Source organism: Megalobrama amblycephala, linkage group LG16 (genome assembly GCF_018812025.1).
Source record: "Megalobrama amblycephala isolate DHTTF-2021 linkage group LG16, ASM1881202v1, whole genome shotgun sequence".
Taxonomy (NCBI): domain Eukaryota; kingdom Metazoa; phylum Chordata; class Actinopteri; order Cypriniformes; family Xenocyprididae; genus Megalobrama; species Megalobrama amblycephala.
The window spans coordinates 17,336,779-17,359,874 of NC_063059.1; the positions used below are offsets into that span (position 1 = coordinate 17,336,779).

At 37.5% G+C, this 23,096-nt stretch overlaps 1 protein-coding gene across 1 annotated transcript in view; it reads right to left on the minus strand.

The window, feature by feature from the left end:
- The window catches only part of cog6 (component of oligomeric golgi complex 6), a 74,467-nt gene that overhangs the window by 20,477 nt on the left and 30,894 nt on the right, over positions 1–23,096 (minus strand). Inside the window, 10 exon segments of the mRNA XM_048160218.1 lie at positions 2,796–2,903; positions 3,029–3,196; positions 4,765–4,896; positions 6,562–6,679; positions 6,875–6,966; positions 7,176–7,240; positions 10,991–11,082; positions 12,876–13,004; positions 22,679–22,772; positions 23,020–23,090. Coding sequence (XP_048016175.1) covers positions 2,796–2,903; positions 3,029–3,196; positions 4,765–4,896; positions 6,562–6,679; positions 6,875–6,966; positions 7,176–7,240; positions 10,991–11,082; positions 12,876–13,004; positions 22,679–22,772; positions 23,020–23,090 — 1,069 coding nt within the window.

Genomic DNA, 23,096 nt, shown 5'->3' on the forward strand with positions numbered 1-23,096 from the left:
AGTTTTCCACAATAGGAGCATGTTTCCTGAATGAGCCAAAGCATGACATAAATGCTGCATCGGTTTATTATTTACATATGGGTCTTGCGGGGCTTCACGTACAAAAACTTGCTCAAGTTTAGTCAAAGCCCAAAACAATTATGCCTGTTGTATTCTACTCTACTCCGAGAGACCTTTCAAATGACATATAACGTGTTTATCTAAGCTGTATGATGCTTTTGACACATTGGAGTACATAGTACAAAAAAAACATTTCATAAATTATTATTTTTTTATTATTATTATTATTTTTCAGCTGATAACTCAGCAGTACTTAGGAGTAGGGGTCGACCGATATGTGTTTTTCAGGGTTGATGCTGATACCTTTTATTACAGATGAAGTAGACCGATAACCGATATTTTGAACCGATATACATGTCTGGTGTAAAAATGAAAATTAACGTCAAAATTAAGAATAACAAGGGTTCTGACAAAAAAAATTATAAATCTTAAAATGCTTTAAACATCTTTAATTCTGAGAACTGTTAATAATAACATTAATAACAATAATAATAATCCAATATAAAATAACTCTACATAGCCTTAACTATATAAATGAAATATAGTTTAATCCTTATTAAAGATTTTCTTTTGTTGTTTGATTGTGACAGGCAATAGTAAACAGTAGCAGGTTTAAAGGCTGCTGTCTCTTTTAAGATCTATAGCAATATAGTGCTGTTACACATGCTGTCCACATTCACTGAAGACAACCGACTGTGCTTACATGTATACTCACTAGGGCTGGGCGATATATCACATGCGATTGTCACGCGCATTTCGTCAGTAAAGCCGGATCCCTGATTACCGCTAAATCGCCATCACCTGCTTTCAAATGGAGCGGCATTTAATAGACAGAGCCGTAGTTCATTGATAAGCTACGCAATATCGCGTTCATTTTCGCAGATGAATTGCCTTCAATAATGAACGCGATATTAAATGCTGCTCCATTTGAAAGCAGGTGATGGCGATTTAGCGATAATCAGGGAACCGGCTTTACTGACGAAATGCGCGTGACAATCGATATATCGCCCAGCCCTAATACTCACATCGTTCATGTGTAATAAGTCGCGAAAAATAACTCAATCTGACACTTGTTGCGAGCAGTTTGAGAGAAGGCTGTCTCCTGTGTGCGCGTACATTGGTTGAGAGCGCGCTGACTGAAGACCGTCTCTTGAGAGCGTGCGAGTACTTGCTTTAAAATGGCCTGTATTTTTGAATTGGTATGAGTTAAAATGATGTGCAAATGCAAATTCCGTCAAGTTAACTGTTCGAAACGCGTGCTAAAGTCTTGTATTGCAGCGTACATCTCGCTTGCAGAGCAAACTCAATGTGGATACTATGGATGTGAAGCCATTTGCGCATTTTGAGAGAGAGGGAGATTCGGTACCGCTGAATCACTCAAACTGTTTGTGAAACTACGTCTCACAGAAATTTTTAATATAACTAATATACTCTGGTAATCTGTTTGGATCAATCTACATGCTATAATGCATAAATGTTTTTGGGAATTTCCCGTTTAATAATCGCGAAACCAGTGGGAATGTGTAGAATTATGTGCAATACCCGCAATCCCGCGCCGAAATTCAGCTCCTGATTATATTGAGCTGTCTTGCAACTTCAGTGTAGTGGATTGTGATTTAACTTAAGCAATGTCTGCTGCTGCCTTACAATTGAGAGACAACTGATGCGTGATCACTGAAGCAGCTCCAGTTAGCTAGTGCTCACCTTTCGGTGTAAGAGTGCAAAACTTTCCGTGCCTTCAGCCTTCCACGCTGATTGGCCGGACTCGCGACTCCCAACAAATCAGATGGGCAGTGGGCGGAGCTAGCTCTAGGCCACAGAGTGGTGCGTTTGGACAGAGGTGGCTGCATCAGAGCTAAACAGCGCATTTCAAGATGAAATTATTTTATCAGCAAATCGGTTTTGAAAATGACCGATACTGATAACCATAAAAATGCTTAATATCGGCACCGATAATCGGTCGACCCCTACTTAGGAGTTAACTAAAGTGGCAGCATTCATTGTAAAGTTCAGACACTAAGCTTTCAAATTACACCTATTTTGTAATAATCAAGGCAGGAGTTTTGTAAAATATGATTTTTTTTTTTGTAGCTAGGTGGCGCCCACAGGCGTTTTATAGTGATAACTTAGCACTCATTAAGAGTTGAACAAAATGTTTGGATGCATTAAAAAGCTGAGTTTCTAAGCTTTAAAATGATACCTATTTTTGTTATTCCTGTCAGTGGTTTCTTAGTAATTTGATTATGAATTTTTTCACAGGGGGTGGCTTAAAGTTAACCAACTTGTTTATATTTCCAAGCAAGCACATTCATTGGCATGCTGTTTATCAGGTTTATCGGCTTTGGATATTCGATAAGATTTTAGAACTGAAATTTTCCTTTTTATACACTCATTTGCTCCTGTATCCTTGATAAGAAGCAAGAATCATGTTCAGGCTTCAATAACAGCATAAAAGCAGCACCAATATAACTGATAATAATTGTCAATGAGGTGCTCTGTGGAAATAATTTCTTTAAAAGCTTTATTTCAGGGTCTTGTGAAGCTGTGTATAATTTATATAATTCCCGTAACGCTGGGAATCTTCTTGCAGTTGCAGAGCAGGCGACTGAGCAGAACAGAGAGGGGGAGAGTTTTTGGGATTTTTGCATGTGTCATACAGTGTATCACAGCAGACAGTTCAAGCTGTGATCCAAGAAGAGCTGTTCCTTACCCAAATCCTTCACATTAGTTCTCACCTGCTCTGCCGTGTGCTGCTGGACACAGCTGTAGATGTGACTCAGTGCGGCTCTGGTCAGCACGAACGTCGCCTGCTCGTTGATTAGCGTGTCCAAGTGAGCCTCAATCTACAGTAAGTCACCAATAAAATAATTACAAAAAGGTTTAAACTCACTTTGACTCATTTATAATTTTAAATTGTCTAAATTATCTTATAATTTATAATTTTGTAATAAGTCCATGTGTAACAAACCTGAAATTCCAGCATTTCTAAGCGTTTGTCTGTGAACTCAAAGAGCGCCAGTGTGGTCTTCATCATGTAGAGGGAGTTCACCATGTAGGTGGCCATATCTGCTGTGCCCAGGTTACTGGCTGATACCGTGCAGAGCTGCAGCAATGGGTCAAGGATGCAGGACAACACCTGAGAACCAGGATGATGGGGTTAAAAAAGTCATGACCTCTGTTTGACATAAACTTAAGCAGTGTTGGGGTAATTTAAAAGTAATGTGTTACAATATTTCGTTACACCCAAAAAACAGTAACTAATTGCATTACTTTTTTTTATGGTATTAAATAAGTAATGCGTCATGTTACTTTTGTGTTCTCACCTGGGCTGGGCTTGCTTGTTTGTTTTATAACATACATATACACACACACACATATATATATATATATATATATATATATATATATATATATATATATATATATATATATTAAAAAATATAACAACTTTTAATTTAAGTGTACTTAGAACAATCCTCACATAAACCCATAATAAATGTCATATTAACCTGTGCCCTTCCTACCTGTCTAACAGATAGGAAAAATACAGAAATTGAATAAAGTTACCAAACAGTCTGCACAGCATAATTTATAGCCTAAATTAAATAAAGATTAAAGCTACAAAATTTATTTTTCTATGTTATCTTTGTTCTTTGATTATCTTCAATTAGCTGCCGCACATGACGCAGATCTCACACACGTCCCACTTTCTCATAACTCTTTACTTTCGTTTAAGACTTTATTTACTCATTCAAGGCTGCTCTAATGAGGATCCTGGACAAAACGGACATTTCTGGCATTATTGTGCGTGTTATTGTCCGTTCAAGCGTGAAAGAGAACTCGATTCCGGTGCGCCATCCATGTGCAGGATACTGGCGCACGTCTTTCTGTGCGTTGTGTGTGTGACAGGACATTCACAGACAGCGCATTCTCTTTATCTCTTTTGGCGCGCTTAAATGGTTTAAAATCATTTGCATGAATAAGAGCATGATCATATATTGTAATGCTACCCAAAGGATGCAAAAAATGGATGCTGCGTTAATTTCGTTAAATATTTTTAATGCGTTAAACTGGAAAAAATGTATTGCATGCGTTAACAACGTTGACAGCAATTATATATATAAAAACTTCTATTTTTGGCAAATGTAAGGACCACACAAAAGTGAAATTAATAAGCCTCAGGCTGAAGGAAATGCAAATTCACGCCTGTAGAGGGCGCAGCTCAAACAAACCAAACACAAAAGTCCTTTTTTTTATATTAGTATGGTTCAATTGGATCATCGGCAGCAAAGACATTGGTTAATAAAGTGAGATTAAATACATAAAGTACATTTGTGAAAAAATTTTATCTGATAACGTGAAGTAACTTGCGTTACTTGTAATAGTGTATAATATTACTGAAATGTACATGGATAAACAAACACAAAAATATAAGACAACCTATTCATTTCTAGAACGAAACAATAAAAAAAGATGCATAAGTGTAACAAAAATGTTTCACTTCTACAAAACTACTTAATAAATGTTGTATAGTACATCAATACAAGTTGACAAAACAAAACACAAATCAAAATACAAAACAAAAAACACAAAACGAAAAAAACTAAAAGAAAACAAAAGTATTTCTTACAAACTATCACATTCCAGTCACTAAGAGGTGGAAACACACTGGATTCCTCAACAAAACATCAAATAAAAAGTCACCTGGGCAAAGTCAGCCTGACGGGCATCAAGAGGCAGAACTGATGAATCATGGGAGGCCAAAACCTCTCTGAGGAGAGACAGAGTCTGAGTGAGGGAGGCGGTGGGACCCAAATCAGGAGGTGGAAGCTCTACCTGAGAAAACAAGAAAAAAATCTTAAAACACAAGTAATATATTCTAGGTTTTGTGGGTTTTATACCAATTTCAACACAAGTTTTAATTTAAAGGATTAGTTCACCCAAAAATGAAAATTCTCATTAATTACTTACTCATGTCTTTCCACACCCGTAAGACTTTCGTTCATCTTCAGAACACAAATTAAGATCTTTTTGATGAAATCTGAGAGCTTTCTGTCCCTCCATTGACACTTTGACGCTTCAAAAAGTTCATAAAGAGATTGTAAAACTAATCCATTTGAATTGAGCGGTTTGGAACGACATGAGGGTGAGTAAATGATGACAGAATTTTTGCATTTTTGGGTGAACTATCCCATTAATGAAAAAGACGACTGATGCACCCATTAATAATATTTCCCTCATGCCTCGAATGTACCTTGAGTGCACACAAATAAATATTGTAATTCTTTATTTTTAACTATTTAAATATATTTTTCAATTTAAAAGTATTTATCAAATTTTTCAAATATCAGTATTTTCTTGGAATTATACTATTCGACATTGACAACATTCATTTTAAGCCAAACTATGTAAGATTTTTCTATGAACAATTTAAATAAACTTTCTACTAATAGATTAAGTGTTTCTCTTGGTTGCACCACATTTTGTCTTTAAGCCTCTCAAAAATATCAAAATTAATTTTAATGGAAAAAACTGAAAACATGTCCATCATTAAAAACACTGAGTATGAAGTGCATTTTTAATGTCTTCTTAAATTAATTCATAGGTTCAGACACAAAAAAATAAGCATCATGTCACTGGCCCTCTGACAAAACGTTCAGAGCTTTTGACTCCTCATATTCAGACTTTTAATAGCAGTATATTTACCATTCTAACTCATGTCCAAGACCCTGAAAATCAAACTAGTCATGTCTGACAGTGAGACTGACACCTCTGAAGGCTGACTAATAAACACCCTGCTACGCGAACACTACCTAAGGCTCTGCTGCCTCTAATATAGCTTATTAGCTTGGCCTGGTGTTCCTGGCACTGAGCGACGTCAGGGAGTGATACGTAACGTCCTAAGCCTGAGGTGATTTGATTAGTGCGCTGCTAAGGCGATAATTCTCTCAGAAGTGTGGAGAGGAGGCCATCTTGTTCTGGCTATTGATCCACTTATCAATGAAGTGTTGTTTTTTTTCTCCAAAGTAGCCTGTTCGTGTTCAAGGATATTTTGGGGATAATTTAAAATCCTTGGTCTGAGAATGCTGTTTTTCAGCCTGTTAAAAAAACGACCCAACTGATGAATGACCGTAAGGCACATTTGCACCCACTTGTTGTGTCAATCACTATAGAAGGATAGGATGTTGTGTTAGAGCGCCACAATGCAAGGGTGTTCTGGGTTGTTTTCAGGCATTAAGGTGTTATTTACTGGATTACTAGCATGAGGGTGAGTAAATAATGGAAGATTTTTCATATCTTTTCAGATATATGAAAATGGGAACACCAGAACAGAAGAGAGATTTGATGAACTTGGTATATGTACAGTAAGTGTTATGTTATTCATTTATATACTATTTTTAAGTTAATGTTTTTCCTCTAATATTTACATTTTATTTTATTTCAGCTTTATTTCAACAACTGTAAACTATTCTTATAAGTTTACATTTTAGAGGTACTTACTTTATCCATGAGGCGACTGGCATGGAGACTAAGACTGTTGAAGAACATCTTCTTACTGAGCATGTGCATCTCATCGATGGTCATCAATAGAGAGGAAACACTGGTACCCATGATGCCACTGCATGAGAGAGACAGATGCATTCAGAAAAACTGCAGCTATGCCATTTCTGTTTTGGATGTATGCTAAGCTCTGCAATAAAATAATAAGAAGGATTTGTCCTTCCATCAAATGTAGTCTGAAATGAAGACAATAAAAGCCATTCACAAAGGTGTGTGTGTGTGTGTGTGTGTGTGTGTGTGTGTGTGTATGTACCTGATGGTGTGATGGTAGAACTTGAGCAGATTGGAGAGTTTATACAGAAGAACTGCACCTGGCTCTGCAATGATCACCTGCTCGATTCGCACCTGGTGGAGGAAATAAAAAAGAAACAGATCAAGTTTGCTTAAATATGAATCACTTAAATACACACAGTCCTAAGGAAAGTACCATATGAGGTGTTTATGGGATTAAGAAGTGTTGCAAGCAGGACTTGAACCTTGGTTTCCCATTTGAGCACCATAGCTCAACTACTAACCACTAATTCACAACTCTAATGACATTGTTTTCATCTCACCTTGAGTGGTCTGCACACTCCTTCGGTGATGTGGCCAACTACTTCCTGCATGTTTTCTTCAACGCCTGCACAAACACAGCAGAACAATTTATCTACAACTCAACTACATTTAGAGAGCGAGGTAAAACTCTATAAGTTCGAAAATGTTTGCGGTCTTTGTGGCCACGTTCACACTGCAGTTAAATTCAGTTGTCATTTCACCTTTTAGTGATTAATCCCATTCTGTTCAAACACAGTTCAGTAATTTACTCCCGAAAATTGCAGGTAGTGACAATCACATTTACAAAAATGATATGCAGTGAGTACGGAACCGAACTGAACAATTAGGGATGTGTTTCTCTTCTGTATGTGTGCGGTGCCACATACAGAAGAAAACCATAGAGAGTCTTGACTCAATTGTGTTGCCAAATCTTCCTAGAAAAAAAAAACAGTAATCAAGAACAAGCCCATATAAATCAAATTTATAATTGATAAATCAAAATACTTTATATTAAAAACAAACTTAAATATTGCTACCTGCATCTGCCTACTTTATTAACTCCATAAACTGTATAGTTTATTGAGCCAAGTGCAAACAACGAGTCGCAAAACATATATAATAAGTGTACATGTCACTCCTGAAACTTTACAGTGTGTTCATGGGTGAAGTCACATTATCGAAAATTCTGTGAAATTTTATAGGCAAAAATAGGTCAATTGTCAATAGTATGAAGCACAGTTTACATAGAAGTCACTTTCAAACCAAGTAGCTTTAGGGGCTTTCACACCGAGTAGTTATAGGAAGTCAGTTATAGGAACTAACCACCAGGGTGGTCCCCTGAGAACAAACTTTTCCCCTAGGGACATTTTCCTGGCTGCATTCGCACTGCCAGTAGGAACTCTGAAGTGACGGAAGCCGGTCAACAGTGACGTCATTTATGAAGTGCGCCTTTTACAATGTCAACAAGTGGTGGATGGAGGACGCCATGATCAGAGCTGTGTTTTTGTTGCGTGTCGTGGGCTTTGTGATAATGGAGATGGAATGTAGACGTTTAAGTTAAGTGATTGAAAGAGCAAAAAGGAGAAAGACAAAATCTCCTACGACAACTTGCATCAAGGCAGAGAAAAGAACACAACGCCACAGACAAAGGAGACAGGTAAATTCCATGTTTGTGGAGTAAGTATATGTAAACTGAGTTTACACAGCTTTTTAAAAATGGAGGGTGCCGGTGTTTCATATGGCATGCCAATCAGCGTACGTCACTGGTAGTTCCTATTGTGCTGGGTTTGATCCTACTCTGAAGTAGGAGCCAATTTATTTCCCCCAAAAGGCGCTCATTTAACTAAAATCTTTTCCAGTTTGAACACGCCAAAAAGTGGATACTTCCACCAGTAGTTAGAAACTATGAAAATGTTCCTCCGATGTGAAAGCCATATCGCTCAGTGCAGCGAATTTTCATGCCCTCAAGCGAAATTCCCTATAGCACTGATTGAATTGGTTGAAGCATCGAAAATACATTTTGGTCCAAAAATAACAAAAACTACAACTTTATTCAGCATTGTCTTCTCTTCCGGGTCTGTTGTCAGTCCGCGTTCACGACTCCGCAGTGACTCTGCTGACGTGTTATCTGGTGCGCCCGAGCTTCGTTTACAGTCTGAGGGAGACGCACGCTGTAAACAAAACAACCTTCGCAAACATGTTTAAGGATTTCGACACAGAGGAAGACTTGCATTTTTTTGCTCAGCCATATTTATTTAAATCCGAATACACGGACGAAGAACTAAGAGCGATGGAAGAAGCTCCTACACAGCAGCAAACGCTGTCACAAGCAGCATCACTGCGGAGTCGTGAGCGCGGATTGACAACAGACCTGAAAGAGAAGACAATGCTGAATTAAAGCTGCAAACAGCGATGAAAGGGCCCTCGCACTCTGGCTAACCGCCACCCTTTGGCATTAGGAAAACAGTGAACAGTGGGTGACATGGATGCAAGCGAGTAAATACAGGAGAAATATAGCCAAGTCATTTCAAAGTGCCACACTTCCTGCTGCCAACAGGTGGCACTTTGACCGTAACCGAATATTGCCAGGTAGATGTCCTCAGGCCAGGACTATTATCAAACATGTGAAGTTTGGAGCAGATCGGACATTGTATGCCTGAGTTACTAGAACTTCCTGTTTCTTGGCTTTAATTGCATACATTAGCACTTAGCCAAGTGTTTCATGATTTAACATATTTCTAGTATGTTTGGTACATCATGGCATATTAAAATATTTTTCTGAGAGTGAACTAAAGTGTAAAGCATACCATTTCCTGTTGCCAGCAGGTGGCGCTATGACTAACTGAATATTGGCATATAGATGTCTTTAGACCAGGACTCTTATCACACATGTGAAGTTTGGAGCAGATCGGACATTGTATGCTTGAGTTACAACAGCTTCAACATTCATGGCGAAACATCAGAATTTGTCAGGCTGCCTTCAACAAAAACTCAAGATCTTTGCAATTAAATGTCGCTAAGGCCTTAAGATTAGACTGACCATACATGATGTTGTTATTATTAAATGTCTTTGAGGAGTTAATCACAATGTAAAACATGTCATTTCCTGTTGCTGGCAGGTGGCGCTATGACTGCAACTGAACATTGGCATATATATATCTTCAGGTCAGGACTCTAATAAAACTTGTGAAGTATGGGGCAGATCAGACATCGTATGGCTGAGTTACAACAACTTCCTGTTTCATGGCAAAACATCGAAATTTGGCAGGCCGCTAAGGCCACACCCTTCAGCGAAAACTCTAGATCTTCCCAATTTAACGTCATAAAGGCCTTTAGATTAGACTGACCAAATATGACATTGATCTGATAAAAGCTCTATGAGGAGTTCGTTAAAGTACAACATGTGGAAATGGCAAAAACTGCCAAAATTTTGTAGAGAAAATTCAAAATATCTCACTTCCTGTTGGGTTTACAAACTTTGCACCCAGGGGCTTTTTTGTAGGTATTGGGCTTTTACATCTGTCTACCGAATTTCAGAACTGTACGTGAAACGTAGCACGAAGGGCGCTTAATTGAAATTTTGTAGGTGGCGCTATCGAGCCATTTTGCCACACCTAATTCTGAAACATATCAGATGTAAATTTTCACCACTTCTGATGTGTGTGCAAAGTTTCATGAGTTTTTGAGAACGTTTAGGCCCTCAAAAATTCGATTAATTTTGGAGAAGAAGAATAATTGACTGAGCAATTCCAATAGGGTCCTCACACCATCGGTGCTCGGGCCCTAATAAAGTCGTAGTTTTTGTTATTTTTGGACCAAAATGTATTTTCGATGCTTCAACAATTTCTAACTAACCCACTAGTCACATGGACTACTTTGATGATGTTTTTATTACCTTTCTGGACATGGACAGTATACCGTACATACATTTTCAATGGAGGGACAGAAAGCTCTCGGACTAAATCTAAAATATCTTAAACTGTGTTCCGAAGATGAACGGAGGTCTTACGGGTTTGGAATGACATGAGGGTGAGTCATTAATGACATAATTTTCGTTTTTGGGTGAACTAACCCTTTAAAAGAGTGTGCAGTTATATTTTCTCTCCATAAAGAAATGGCAAGTAACACTGAATCAAAAGTGAAATTAATAAATTTAGAACAAAAAATTTACACATTATATCTATAGTATTTAGATGAACAGGAAAACAAATAAAGACACGGGCCTCTACTCAAATGTGACACATCACAGTGTAGACAGATTTGTTCATATTGGACGCAAACTAGTTCTGAACTAGTAAATCTCACTTCCAGTGTAGACACAGTGTGGATACCGTACCTTGCACGGTAACCTGCTTGAGCAAAGCTTCCAGGTGCTCCTTCTCTGAGGCTGTGGCTTGGTGAAGCCAGGCCAACATGTCCCCAACATACCTGTTTAGATGATTGTATGTTCAAACAGACATGTATAAGTACAAATAGAGATACAAACATCATTTATCATTATCCATACATAATTTTTTAGAAATTTGTATTATTTGTACATCTCTCAATCATCATTTGATATCACTGCATTATATGCCTCCACACTAAAAACTACAGAGCTTTGATCATAAAACTAACCATTTAAAATACATAAATGCTACATAATAGTACCTTATGAAAGGGTGCCGGCCCAGTGACAGCTTTTGTACTTTTTTTTTGCTGAGTGTGTATCATACTATATGAGTTATAAAAGCCTGATGTATCATTTATGATACTCACCAAAAAAACACTATTTTCTTATGCAAAAAAAAGTCAGTTATTTAATCAGATTCCTTCAAAAATGCTGATTCATTCAGGAACGAAGCAAGTGACGGTCTTTGTCATTAAATCATCGATTCATTAAAACATGCTGATTCATTCAGGGATGAAACACAATTGCTCTTTAGTAAAGCAGTTAAGCAGTAACATTGTGCCTAAAATGTAACATCTTGTTTATTGAACTGCTGAATAAAATCAATATTTGCAATCGTGCTAATATTTGGGAAAACGGTACTCTTGTTAAAGTGATAATGATTAATTACATAGTTTAGAAATATAAGACAAAACCTCATACAGGGACATTTTTTGCCTCCATATCTTGAATCTTGGGGTCATTCTAACTGCATTCTACTAGGCTACATCACACCGTGAAAGAACAGACTCTCAAGGAGTGTTTGGTTTTTGCAAAGTGAGAGGTATACTCGATAATGTCAGCTCACACATCAGTTGAACTTCATTTAACTTTTTACTCTTTTAAGCCATGCCTTGTCTTCAAAAGATGCAATGGTCAACACATCCATCTAGCACATTTATGTTTACATAAAAACAATGGAAAAGCAACACAGTGGAATGCAAAAAAAGCTTTCTATGTGACTGGCCCCTTTTCAGGTTTAGAATGAAGGTGAGTAAATGATGACAATTTTCATTTTGGGGTTAACTATTCCTTTAATACCCCATTTTAGGGGTTTGTTCAAATCTCTAACCCTAACAATGAACAATTGCAATAGTGATGATGGCCTTGGCAAACAAAAACAGCTTGCACAGGTAGGAACTGGATGACTAGATGATTAATTACTTGAAGCGTTTCTTCTAGATTTGTAGTACACCTAGTTGAGTTATAGATTTCCTGAGATTTGAGGCCATCACACAGTCAGCTATCATTACATCGACTCCATATCCTTTAACATCGGACAGCGGGGGGGAAGTGCTGTTCTGAGAACCACCGCTTCCCACTTTTATCGACGTTCCGCCAAGAACCTCATGTTCTCTCCTCGGGTTCCTGACGGGAGGGGGGAGGAGGGCGTTCGAAAGCTTGATGGGGTGCCGGCCTGGAGCACGTGTGACAATCCATAGATCTCGACAGCCCGACCTTTCTCTGAACCAACACTAAGTAATTCTATGAAAGAGGAAGCACTTCCCTGAAAGAATCAGGTTGGGTTTAATGTGCTTAGACGTGGAATTGGATTTGCAGCTTCAGGATACACAGCACATAAAGGAGCATGGCGGCTCTACATGTGAGGATGTTAATCAGCGATGGAGAGGCTTTTAGTGGCTAACAACGGCGTGACCCTCAAAATGACCCCCAATTATAGCCGGTTTGAAGTGATTATTTTTAGCGTGTAGAATAGAAAATGTCATCCATTGTGTTTCCGCAAGCTTTTGAATGGAATGATCCCAATGAGTGCACTTTTCGTGGACTCTACCTCATTGGATCGTGAGAGTGCATCTCTATGGGTCTCGGGGTGCCGCCCGGGCCTCCGCGGGTCAGGGCGTCAATAAAACCTCGGACCACGGAAGAACGCCGCGCCGTTCCGAACTCATCCAGTGTGTACCTGGGAGAAGTAGAAAAAAGAGTGAGAATTAGATATGAATTCAAGAGGTCAAGGTTTGGCTGGTTAGCATGGCCCTGTTAGCTTATGTTGTAACTACATTCTCTGCAGGCAAAAAGGATCCTTCTCAATTGAAGGCTGTTCCAAATTAGCTGTTTTTTTCTGGCATTTATTTTTTCAAAACAACAATATATATTGCAAATATTTCAATTTTCTTTTAATGTACACTGCGTTTCAAATTATTATGCAAGTGACATATCAGTAAGATTTCAGTAGAATAAACATTCAGATTTTAGTTTTTCTAAGAAAATGTTTGTTTGTTTATTTATTTATCCATGTCTTTTTAGATAACTGGTATCAATCTCAGACAAAATAATTTGCCACGTCTATGGAAACCCTACTTAGAGGTTGTTCCACTTTATTAAGCAAGTCACAGTTCTCATGCAATATTGGGAGGAAGAAAGATCTTTCTGAAGATGAAAAGCATGAAATGGTGCAATGTTGTGCAAAAGGCATGAAAACAACTAATATTGTGTGAAAACTGAAAGGAGATTATCAAATTATCATGAGATTTGTGAGTGATTTAGAGCACAGCAGAACTCGGTCAGATAAAGGCTTATTAATGAAAGTTCCTATCAAAAAATTAATTGTATTAAAAGGGCAGCTAAAAAAAAAAAAAGCCAGTGTTGAGCAGCAAACAGGTATTTGAAGCTGCTGGTGCCTCTGGAGTCTCAAGAAGCCCTCCATGCAGGCTGGCAGTTGTGCGTAAAGATGCATTTTAGCCACCACTAACCAAACCTCACTAAGAGAAACATTTACAGTGGGTGTAGAAATACATTTTCAAACAGTTTTATTGCTGTGGGTGCATAGTGCATTGTATTTCAGAAGGCACTATCCTCCTTTTTATACCATAACTGAAAATGACCAATTATGAACTCCACATATCTTGCAAAAGTCATTTTAATACCCTCAGAGAACCTAAATGGACCTTCCATCTCACTTCCCAATATTCCAGCCCAAATCATCACCCTCTAACTCCTTGCTGACATCGCAGTCTTGTTGGAACGTGGTGGCCATTCACCAACCATCCAGAAATCCATCCATTTAGACCATCCATTGTAGTACGGCATTATTCAGTGAATAAAACTATTTAAAAATGAGTCTTCATGTATTTCTACACCCACTGTAAATGTTTCTCTTTGTGAGGTTTGGTTTGGAGTGGCTGAAATGCATATTTATGCACAACTGCCAGCCTGCATGGAGAGCTTCTTGAGACTCCAGAGACACCAGCAGCTTCAAATACCTGTTTGCTGCTATATTAGTTGTTTTCATGCCTTTTGCACAAAATTGCACGATTTCATGCTTTTCATCTTCAGAAAGATCTTTCTTCCTCCTCATATTGCATGAGAACTGTGACTTGCTTAATAATGTGGAACAACCTCTAAGTAGGGTTTCCATAGATCTGGCAAATTATTTTGTCTGAGGTTGATACCAGTTATCTAAAAAGACATGGATAAATAAACAAACAAACATTTTCTTAGAAAAACTAAAATCTGAATGTTTATTCTACTGAAATCTTACTGATATGTCACTTGCATAATAATTTGGAGCGCGGTGTAGAGTCAATGCCTTAGCAGTGGCTGATTCTTTTTATAGGCCTGTTAAAAGCGTAACATCACCGCTCAAGATTGTTGTGTGTGAAGGGTCTGGAAATGTGCTCATTCTTGAGTTGCCATCAAATAACTTTGTCATTATGACTTTTTCCCCGTAGCTCCTTAGTGATTAGACACATGGTCATGTTTTGTTGCTGAGAACTTCCATATATGCTCACCCTCTAATGAGGAACCCCATTCACAAAATAAAGGACGTTTATGCATATAACTGGGAAGAGTACGCTTGAAATTATAAAGACATGTTGTTTAAAAGTTTTTTAAAAAATTGTCTTTTATATTGTCATTGTACTAAAACCAAAATAATTATTAAAATATTATCTGGAAAACATTTAGTTAGTTAACTATATAAGTTATATGTAGTAAAATGTAGAGAGAAATCTTTTTGATTCAATTTCACATAAGATTCAAATTGAATTGTGTTTTTAATAAAATAAATATTGTTACAGAGGAGACATGAAAAATGAACATCAGTAATAAATAAAATATTTATATATTCTATATAATTCTATATACACAGTTGTTTTGACTTCATACTGTTGAAAACCAGGGATGCCAATTGTATGAAAAAATTAATTGTAGTAAAATTAATAGGTAGTAATGTAAAATTCGCCTTTCTTAAAATGTTTTTTAATCTTTTTTTTCACTAAAATTTTCAGAAGACCCCCTAGCAAAGTGGTTGTCAGCCTTTTTACTCCAACTATCCATTATAAAAATTCCCATGGAGTTTCAAGATTGTATTAGTTTACATGACTATTCCATGTCTAGAAATCACACTTTTAAATGTTAAAATCATTTATCCAGGTTTTCCTGGTTCAAGCCTATTTTAATGTTTTTTTGTCTTGTTAAGTCATATTGAGGTACATACTGAAAATATGTAGTTTGTACATTTCTATTATAAACAAGATTAAATGCCGGGCCATAAAACAAAACAGACAGTGTGAGACCTTCAGAACAGTCACCGAAATCAGCAAGAAAAAAATACTTTAGTTTAGAAAGACCCAGGGTCACACACACAGACAAAAACAATGGAGGGCCCCATTCGCAGTTAGGAAATGTGGCCATGTTTTGATCTACGGGCTGAGAACGGCCCTGTGCAGACTAAACAGTAGCGACCGCAGCGGCCAAAGAAAAAGGGAGGAGAGGAGGGATGGAGAAGTTTGGCACAGATTCCAGGAACTCTGGGGGCCCCATCCTCTCACTCTTTCTCCTTCGGCCTTGGACTCCCGTAGATAAAATCACTGCGGGTCGAGGGGGCGGGGGTGGGTTGGGGGTGAGAGTGTGGGATAAAAGAGAAGGGGACACAGACAGAAAGAGAGAGAACAAGAAAACATAAAAATCTGTGAGGAAAAAAAAAAAACATGGAATGACAAGAAAACACGCAAGCCCATCCACGTGTTTAAACGCATGACGCTACTGTGGCACCTTGGGAAACTGTGTGGTCTATAAAAAAGATAAACTGAATTTTTAAGAAAGATAGAAACGGAAACAATGTGAGAATATCTGAACATTTGACAACTATTGAGAGATGCTGGGGATGTTTTTACAGATTGGCTGCACCAAAAGTAGCGATGAAGAAATTAGCTATTGAAAGGAAATAGACATGATCTGGGGACTTATCTGGTCGTCTGGTCTCCATTCTACATTCCATTATTTAAAAATAATAGAAAAGGTTGTGCATAAACAGATGTATGAATAGATTAATTTATGATTTTCATAGGAGGTCTTATTAAACAGATACTTGTTTAATTTATTCAGCATACTTCATAAGGAAACAGACTGATGAAAGTAATTTGTGTGGCATGGTTCTTTTGGACCTACAAAAAGCTTTTGATACAGAGAACCACTCAATACTTTAATAAATTAAGTGTTAAGTGTCTTGAGTACAGTGATTGCATGGTTGGCTTCTTATCTAACAGGAAGAGTTCAGAGGGTAGAAGTTGGAGGGATACTTTCTGAGGGGAAACTTGTAAATAGAGTCCCTCAGGGTTGTGTACTTGGCCCCGTTTTATTTTTATTATATATAAATCATATGCAAGTTGTTAGTAATTGTAATTTGTTTTTATATTCTGCTCTATTGTTTTCAAATAAGGAGACTAGTAGAATACAGAACAAATTAAGTGAGGTGACTGGCTGTCTGAAAACAAACTTCTATTACATCTAAGTAAAACAGAATCTAGGGCTGCCCCATAATAGGTGACTAACTGTTAGTCAACCAGAAGAGGCTTAGTCGACCAAAATCATCATTCATCAACTTCAAATATTAGGACTGGGACAATACATCAATGCATCACAAATCAAGAAATGATTCTCGATCAATTATGATATTTTCCGTATGCATCACGATACTCTCTCAAAAAGATTCTGAGCTTAGTTTTCAACAGCAGAAGGCATTGAGTGCTTTAGAAACAGACATACTCGGCTTACTTCCAATTCTTTACACACACCACTTGAACCTTCTATAAAATAATCATTCATAAAGTTCGAAAAGGTTGAAGTGAATTACAAAGGTGTTTGCGGTGGGCTATTTACATTAATCTTGCATCATGATACATTGCCAGTCTCAGCCGAATGCACGAGCGATCTTCTTCGTGAGCATTTGAGCGTGAGGTTAAAAAATAACCTAGAGCGGCATCTGCTGTTAAAAACTAAGCTCAGAATCGATTTGCGATATCAGAAATGATCCACGAATTGCGATGCATCGATAGTATCGCCCCAGCCCTATCAAATATGGCTTACCATCTGAAACACGCAAGTAGCAGCAACTTTACATGGCCGCTCGCTTTAAAAGGTGCAATATGTAATATTTTTGCAGTAAAATATCCGAAAACCACTAGGCCAGAGTTATATATTTTGTTCACTTGAATACTTACAATATCCCAAATGTTTCCAACTATTTGTAAATCGTAAGAAAATTGCAATTTTAACCAAGGCTCCGGGGTGTGTGAGGAGTCGCTTGTCAATTACGTCATACCCGCGTTACCCTCGGATTCCGGTTTTATTTTGTAGAAACCATGGAAACACCAAAGACGCTTTAAAATATTACATGTTTTAACAGACAAGGCAACAACTGTTTTGATATATTTATAGACAGAAAACGAACTGTCGTTATATAGCTCAACACGTTTAGTCTTATTTTTTAAATCAATTTTCTTGATTTTTTTTCGAGTACCATGCTTTACCATGCCTCAGAGAAAAGCACTATTTTGTCAAGTAGCTAACATAGCATAATCAGATGCAGCTTTATTTTTATTAACAGTAATACATAATTTTCTCCATCATACAATACGTTTTAAAATTAATTGCATGCCGTTTATCAACACAAGACATATCCAGTATTTAATATGAATTCTAAAATCGATCAGCTTACTGCAGTGTGCAACAGTGTCTCACAGCAGCCACAGAGCAAACACACAGAGTAACGCTCTAACATAATTTTCAACACACTCAAATGTATCTAATAATAAACAGAGCTGTGTTACCTCATACTCCTGACCGGAAAAGCAGAAGCGGCGCCGGCGACTGTGTCATAATAAAAGTTCCGCTGCTCATGAGGCGTGTGTTGCGCAATCGCTCCAGCGGCCTCGTTCAGCTCCCACAACACTCTGTCCTGCTCTGCTTCATACTACAGTAACGTTAATAATCTCATCCATGAACATGATTTCTTCCCGACTCCAATCCCTATTCTTTTGCACCGTCCGTTGAGATGTCCCAAGATTCCGCTCTAAAACTTGCCGCCATCAAGCTACGTCTTTGTTTCGAATAGGCTTCTAGCGACCTCTAGCGGACAAAATTATTACATATTGTACCTTTAACGTTTACCTAGATAAATGTGCAGAGTGTTAAAGCTGAATAATAGAGCGCTGCATGACAGCCAACATGGAAGCGCTGGTGCGATCACTTGCACTTCAAATACTCTATCATTTATGGTCATACAGATAAGAGTAATACATCTTTTGAATCTGTTTTTGACAATAATTTAAAGGTAGGGTAGGCAACTTCGGAAAGGCTAACATTAGCAAGTTAGCTTTGAAAGCATGAAATCACACCCTCTCTTAAGAGCGCTCTTCAAAGCCACGCTTCCTCCAAAAAACATGAACCCGCACAACCAGAGCAGAGTCTGCAAAGCATCACGAGACGAGAGACAGCGTTAAATTACTTCATGTCTCAAAGCACATCACATTACAATAATAATGAAAGTAAACAACTTACAGAGATCCAACTTGTACCACCTGATTGCTGCAGATTCATTTCAGCATTGATAGTGTTGACATAGAAATGCATAAATCAGAGTCTGAGGACGTGAACAGCTCTGGGTAGAATGTCACGGGTTGCTATCTTGTAATTACGGTTACAACATAGCGTGAATGCAACATAAGCTCATTGTTTTAATTCAGGAGGAACTGTAAAAGGTGGCTGCTGGTTGTTTGTGGCACTCGGTGACTGTCTGTCTACAACTCTGCACAGCCTTATGGAACGCACTGATGACGTGTGATGTCTGCACGAGCAGGGTGTGCAGAGGTATGGAAATACATATGTTATCAGACCGAATGCAATGATTGGACGAACATTTTATGGTCCTACGCCTTCCACATGGGATTTATTTACATCTATTAATATTTAGACCACTTATATTATTGATTGCTATCAGGGTGTGAAGAGGAGTTTTAACCAGTGTAACAAAAAGTGTTTATAAAACAAATTGCCTACACTAACTTTAACTGGTGCAAGCATGGCCTTGAAAGTTGTAGGCAGAGTAAATGACAAAAGATTAAATTTCTAGCCAGATATGTTAGTTTTCTGGATAATGAATATTTAAAATAGCTTAATTCAGGCTTAGTGAAATGCCATTTTGAGAATGCCTGTAACTCTTGGATGTCTGATTTATCTAGTATGTGGGTGGGAAAGTTACAAGATAAATTGATTAGATTAGTTGTACATTGTTTTACTAATGTGGATGATAACCATTTTCAATAGCTTGGCTGGTTACTAATTGAAAGAAGAGTAGCTCACCTGAAACTAAAAAAAGTACAGAAGATTATTACCAGTAGAGCCCCGGTTTATTTTACAATTGACAATACTAGACAAAGTCTTATGGATCTTAATATGTGTTGTTGTAAGACCATGTATGGGTAGAGGTTTTTTGAATACACAGGAGAACAGGAGTGGAATAACTTACCTATGGATATTAAGGGTTTAACAAATAGTGTTGGTTTAGCTTTAAAGTGAAAAGCTGGTTGTAAAGTTGTATTTGTGATGCGACAGCATGCCAATATATCCATTGCCAATAGTGTCCTTTTTGAAATATCAAGGATCAGAAGACACACGTTTTTTTAAAGAGTTAGTTCACCCCAAAATTAAAAAATTGTCATCATTTACTCACCCTCATGTCATTCCAAAACCGTAAGACTTATGTTCATGTTCAAAACACAAATGAAGACTTTTTAAATTAAATCTCAAAGATTTTTGGCCCTCCACTGACAGTCCACACAACTACCACTTGTCTTTGTTGCTTCATAAAGAGACTGTACAACTAATCCATATGAATTGAGTGAGTTTTACAATCTCATTATGAACTTTTTAAAGCATCAAAGTGGTAGTTGCGTGGACTACATCTTTCAGATTTCATTAAAATATTAAAGTCTTACGGGTTTGGAACGACTGGAGGGTGAGTAGTTGATCACAGAATTTAAATTTTTGGGTGAACTAACCCTTAAATTTTATTGTGTTATCCTTGACAAATGAGTTGTAACACATTTAGTATTTACTTCTTTTTGTTCAAATAAACTCAAACTCATCCAAGTTCATTTCAACAACAAACCATGCACTGGCTCAGCACGTGCAGCGCAGCAAAAATAGGGTTGCACTTTATTTTACAGTGTACACTTACCTAAGAAAGTACTGGGTAATACATTCCCATGCATAGATTTATTATATTTAATAAATTATATTTAAACTTCTCATTACAACATAAATGGTTGCTAATGTCGTGTTTTTCACCAATGCTGTCAAAAGAACTAAAATCGAAAGCGCGATAAGGCTTTGTCCTCATCAAACCGCATAAGACTGTCTGTTTGCACCACGCAAAGAGAAGTGTCGCATCACTCACGCGATCAGCTCTGTGTCTCATTTCACAGTGAATGAGTGCAAAGAACTTATACCAAAAATAGACTCTGTGCGGATTCACTTCTACACCGCACCGATCCTGCAACACATTTGCCGCACTGCATCCGTGTGACGTGTGAATGCTCTTATCTATGAATATAGGCACAGAAAAAATATGCACCGCATACGCACTGCAAACAGAGTATGTGTAAAACAGGTGGAAAGAGTGAACCCAAGTGTGAACACCCTTAAAAGTCACTATTTCCATTAGAAGTATAGCAATATCTCAGTATAGCAATATGAGACATTTTCATATGAAATGCCATATCACAACATATGACAGTCTTTGATTGTTTTAAAACTTACTAAATAAAGGTTAGATATTTTGTATTTACTTGCCTGTCATTTGACCATTAACTGACATCAGAGAACCGTGAACATGCGAATATGTTGTTAAATCTCAGGGGTACTTCAAGTAAATATTTAAGTCAGCGAGGTTTGGCTGAAAAGTTTTGAAACCTAAGAATATTTGAGCTCAAAAAGCGCCAAAATGACGATAGAGTGTTTTTGCTAGTTGACATGGTGTTATGAGTTGTTGCTAGGGTGCTCTGGGTGGTTGCTTACCGGCCAAAGTCAAAAAATCCCACCCATAAGTTGTTATCTGTGATTTTCAGGTCTCTAGATATGGCTTGGGTTGATTATGTGTCTAATTACCTCTTATATACGCAATATCAGGTATCATTCATTTTCATAGCACAAAAGTGTGGGACGTGCTGATGTTTAGCACTTTCGGTAAGGGGTTTTCTCAGATGGCTAGCCCTAAGTATGAGTAATAATAACAGTATGAATAATATCTACAACCTGTGTGGGCTTCACCAAAAATATGTTATGTAATTTAAACTAAATTCAAAACATACTGAAGTGAGTTTATTTAAACTGTAGAAATATGTCATTTTTATGGCTGTGTTCATTCATGCAAACCAAGTTGTTGTTGTATTGTATCGATATGGCTCATTAACTCAAACACACTAATCAATCTTGACTCTTGTTTTCTTTTACGGAAGTCTGAACATTCATAACGTTCTGACAGTTGGAGGAAGGTACAGTAAACACAGGAAACTGCTTCCAAAAGGATGTTTTAGACTGACACCTTATGGTACATGATGGAATTGCAGTCTGATTCCCTGTTGTTCACAGGTATGAGTAACCACTGTTATGTTTACAGTACCAATAAATGTTGTTCTTTTGAACTTTCTGTTCATCAAACAGAAAAAAAAATTAAGCAGCACAACTGTTTTCAATATTGATAATAATAATATTTCTTGAGCAGCAAATCAGCATATTAGAATGATTTCTGAAGGATCATGTGACACTGAAGACTGGAGTAATGATGCTGAAAATTCAGCTTTGCCATCACAGGAATAAATTGTTTTAACATGGATTCAAATAGCAACCAGATCTTTTAAATTGTAATGATATTTCACAATATTACTGTTTTTACTGTATATCAAATAAATGCAACCAAATGAATGGTGAGCAAAAGAGACAAAAAAAAGTTTTTCAAACTTCTGAACAGTATTCATCACAAATTAAAATTATGACTGAACTCTTAAATAAAGATTTTAAAAAGTTATACCATTGAGTTGGTCTCTCTTCACTTCTTACATATTTGATAAATCTCAAACAGTTTAAGTAGACAACCTTGTACCTTCATCTTTTATCCAATTTCACATACTTTATTGCTTCAAATCAATATTTGTAAAGTCAAGATTCGCCTCGGAGCTGACTGGCTTGATTCATGGCTTTGAACTCTATATTAAACGATGTTTTAAAAAGCCTACAGAGAAAATGAATGGAATGAATGTGTGTTGTTGTGCATGTGTGAGCGACAGAAGAACTCACTTATAAAGAACAGGCCGATCCTGGAGAGACTCCATAGCCTGACTCAACACAGGAGGAATATCACATGTTTCCTGAGTCAACCCTCTGCACTCATCTACAGACACCAAAGACAGACACAGAAACATCTATATAGCACTAAGCAACATAAATAACTTGTTTTATTTATATTACGCAAGTAAAACATAGTACTGAAATACTAAAATCATCATAAATGATGGAAAAAACAGAGTGTTATAAGTCATTCCAAATTCTCAGGCAGTAGCAGCTGTGCTTATATTTCAGAAACTTCTCTCTCGCCTCTGCTGTGAGTGTGTGTGTGTGTCTCCAGAGCATGCACTCACTCTGAGCCCAGCGATAGAGCTGCTCATATGCCGTCTCCTGTAACACAGCCATCTGCTCCATGATCTCCAGCCTGCAG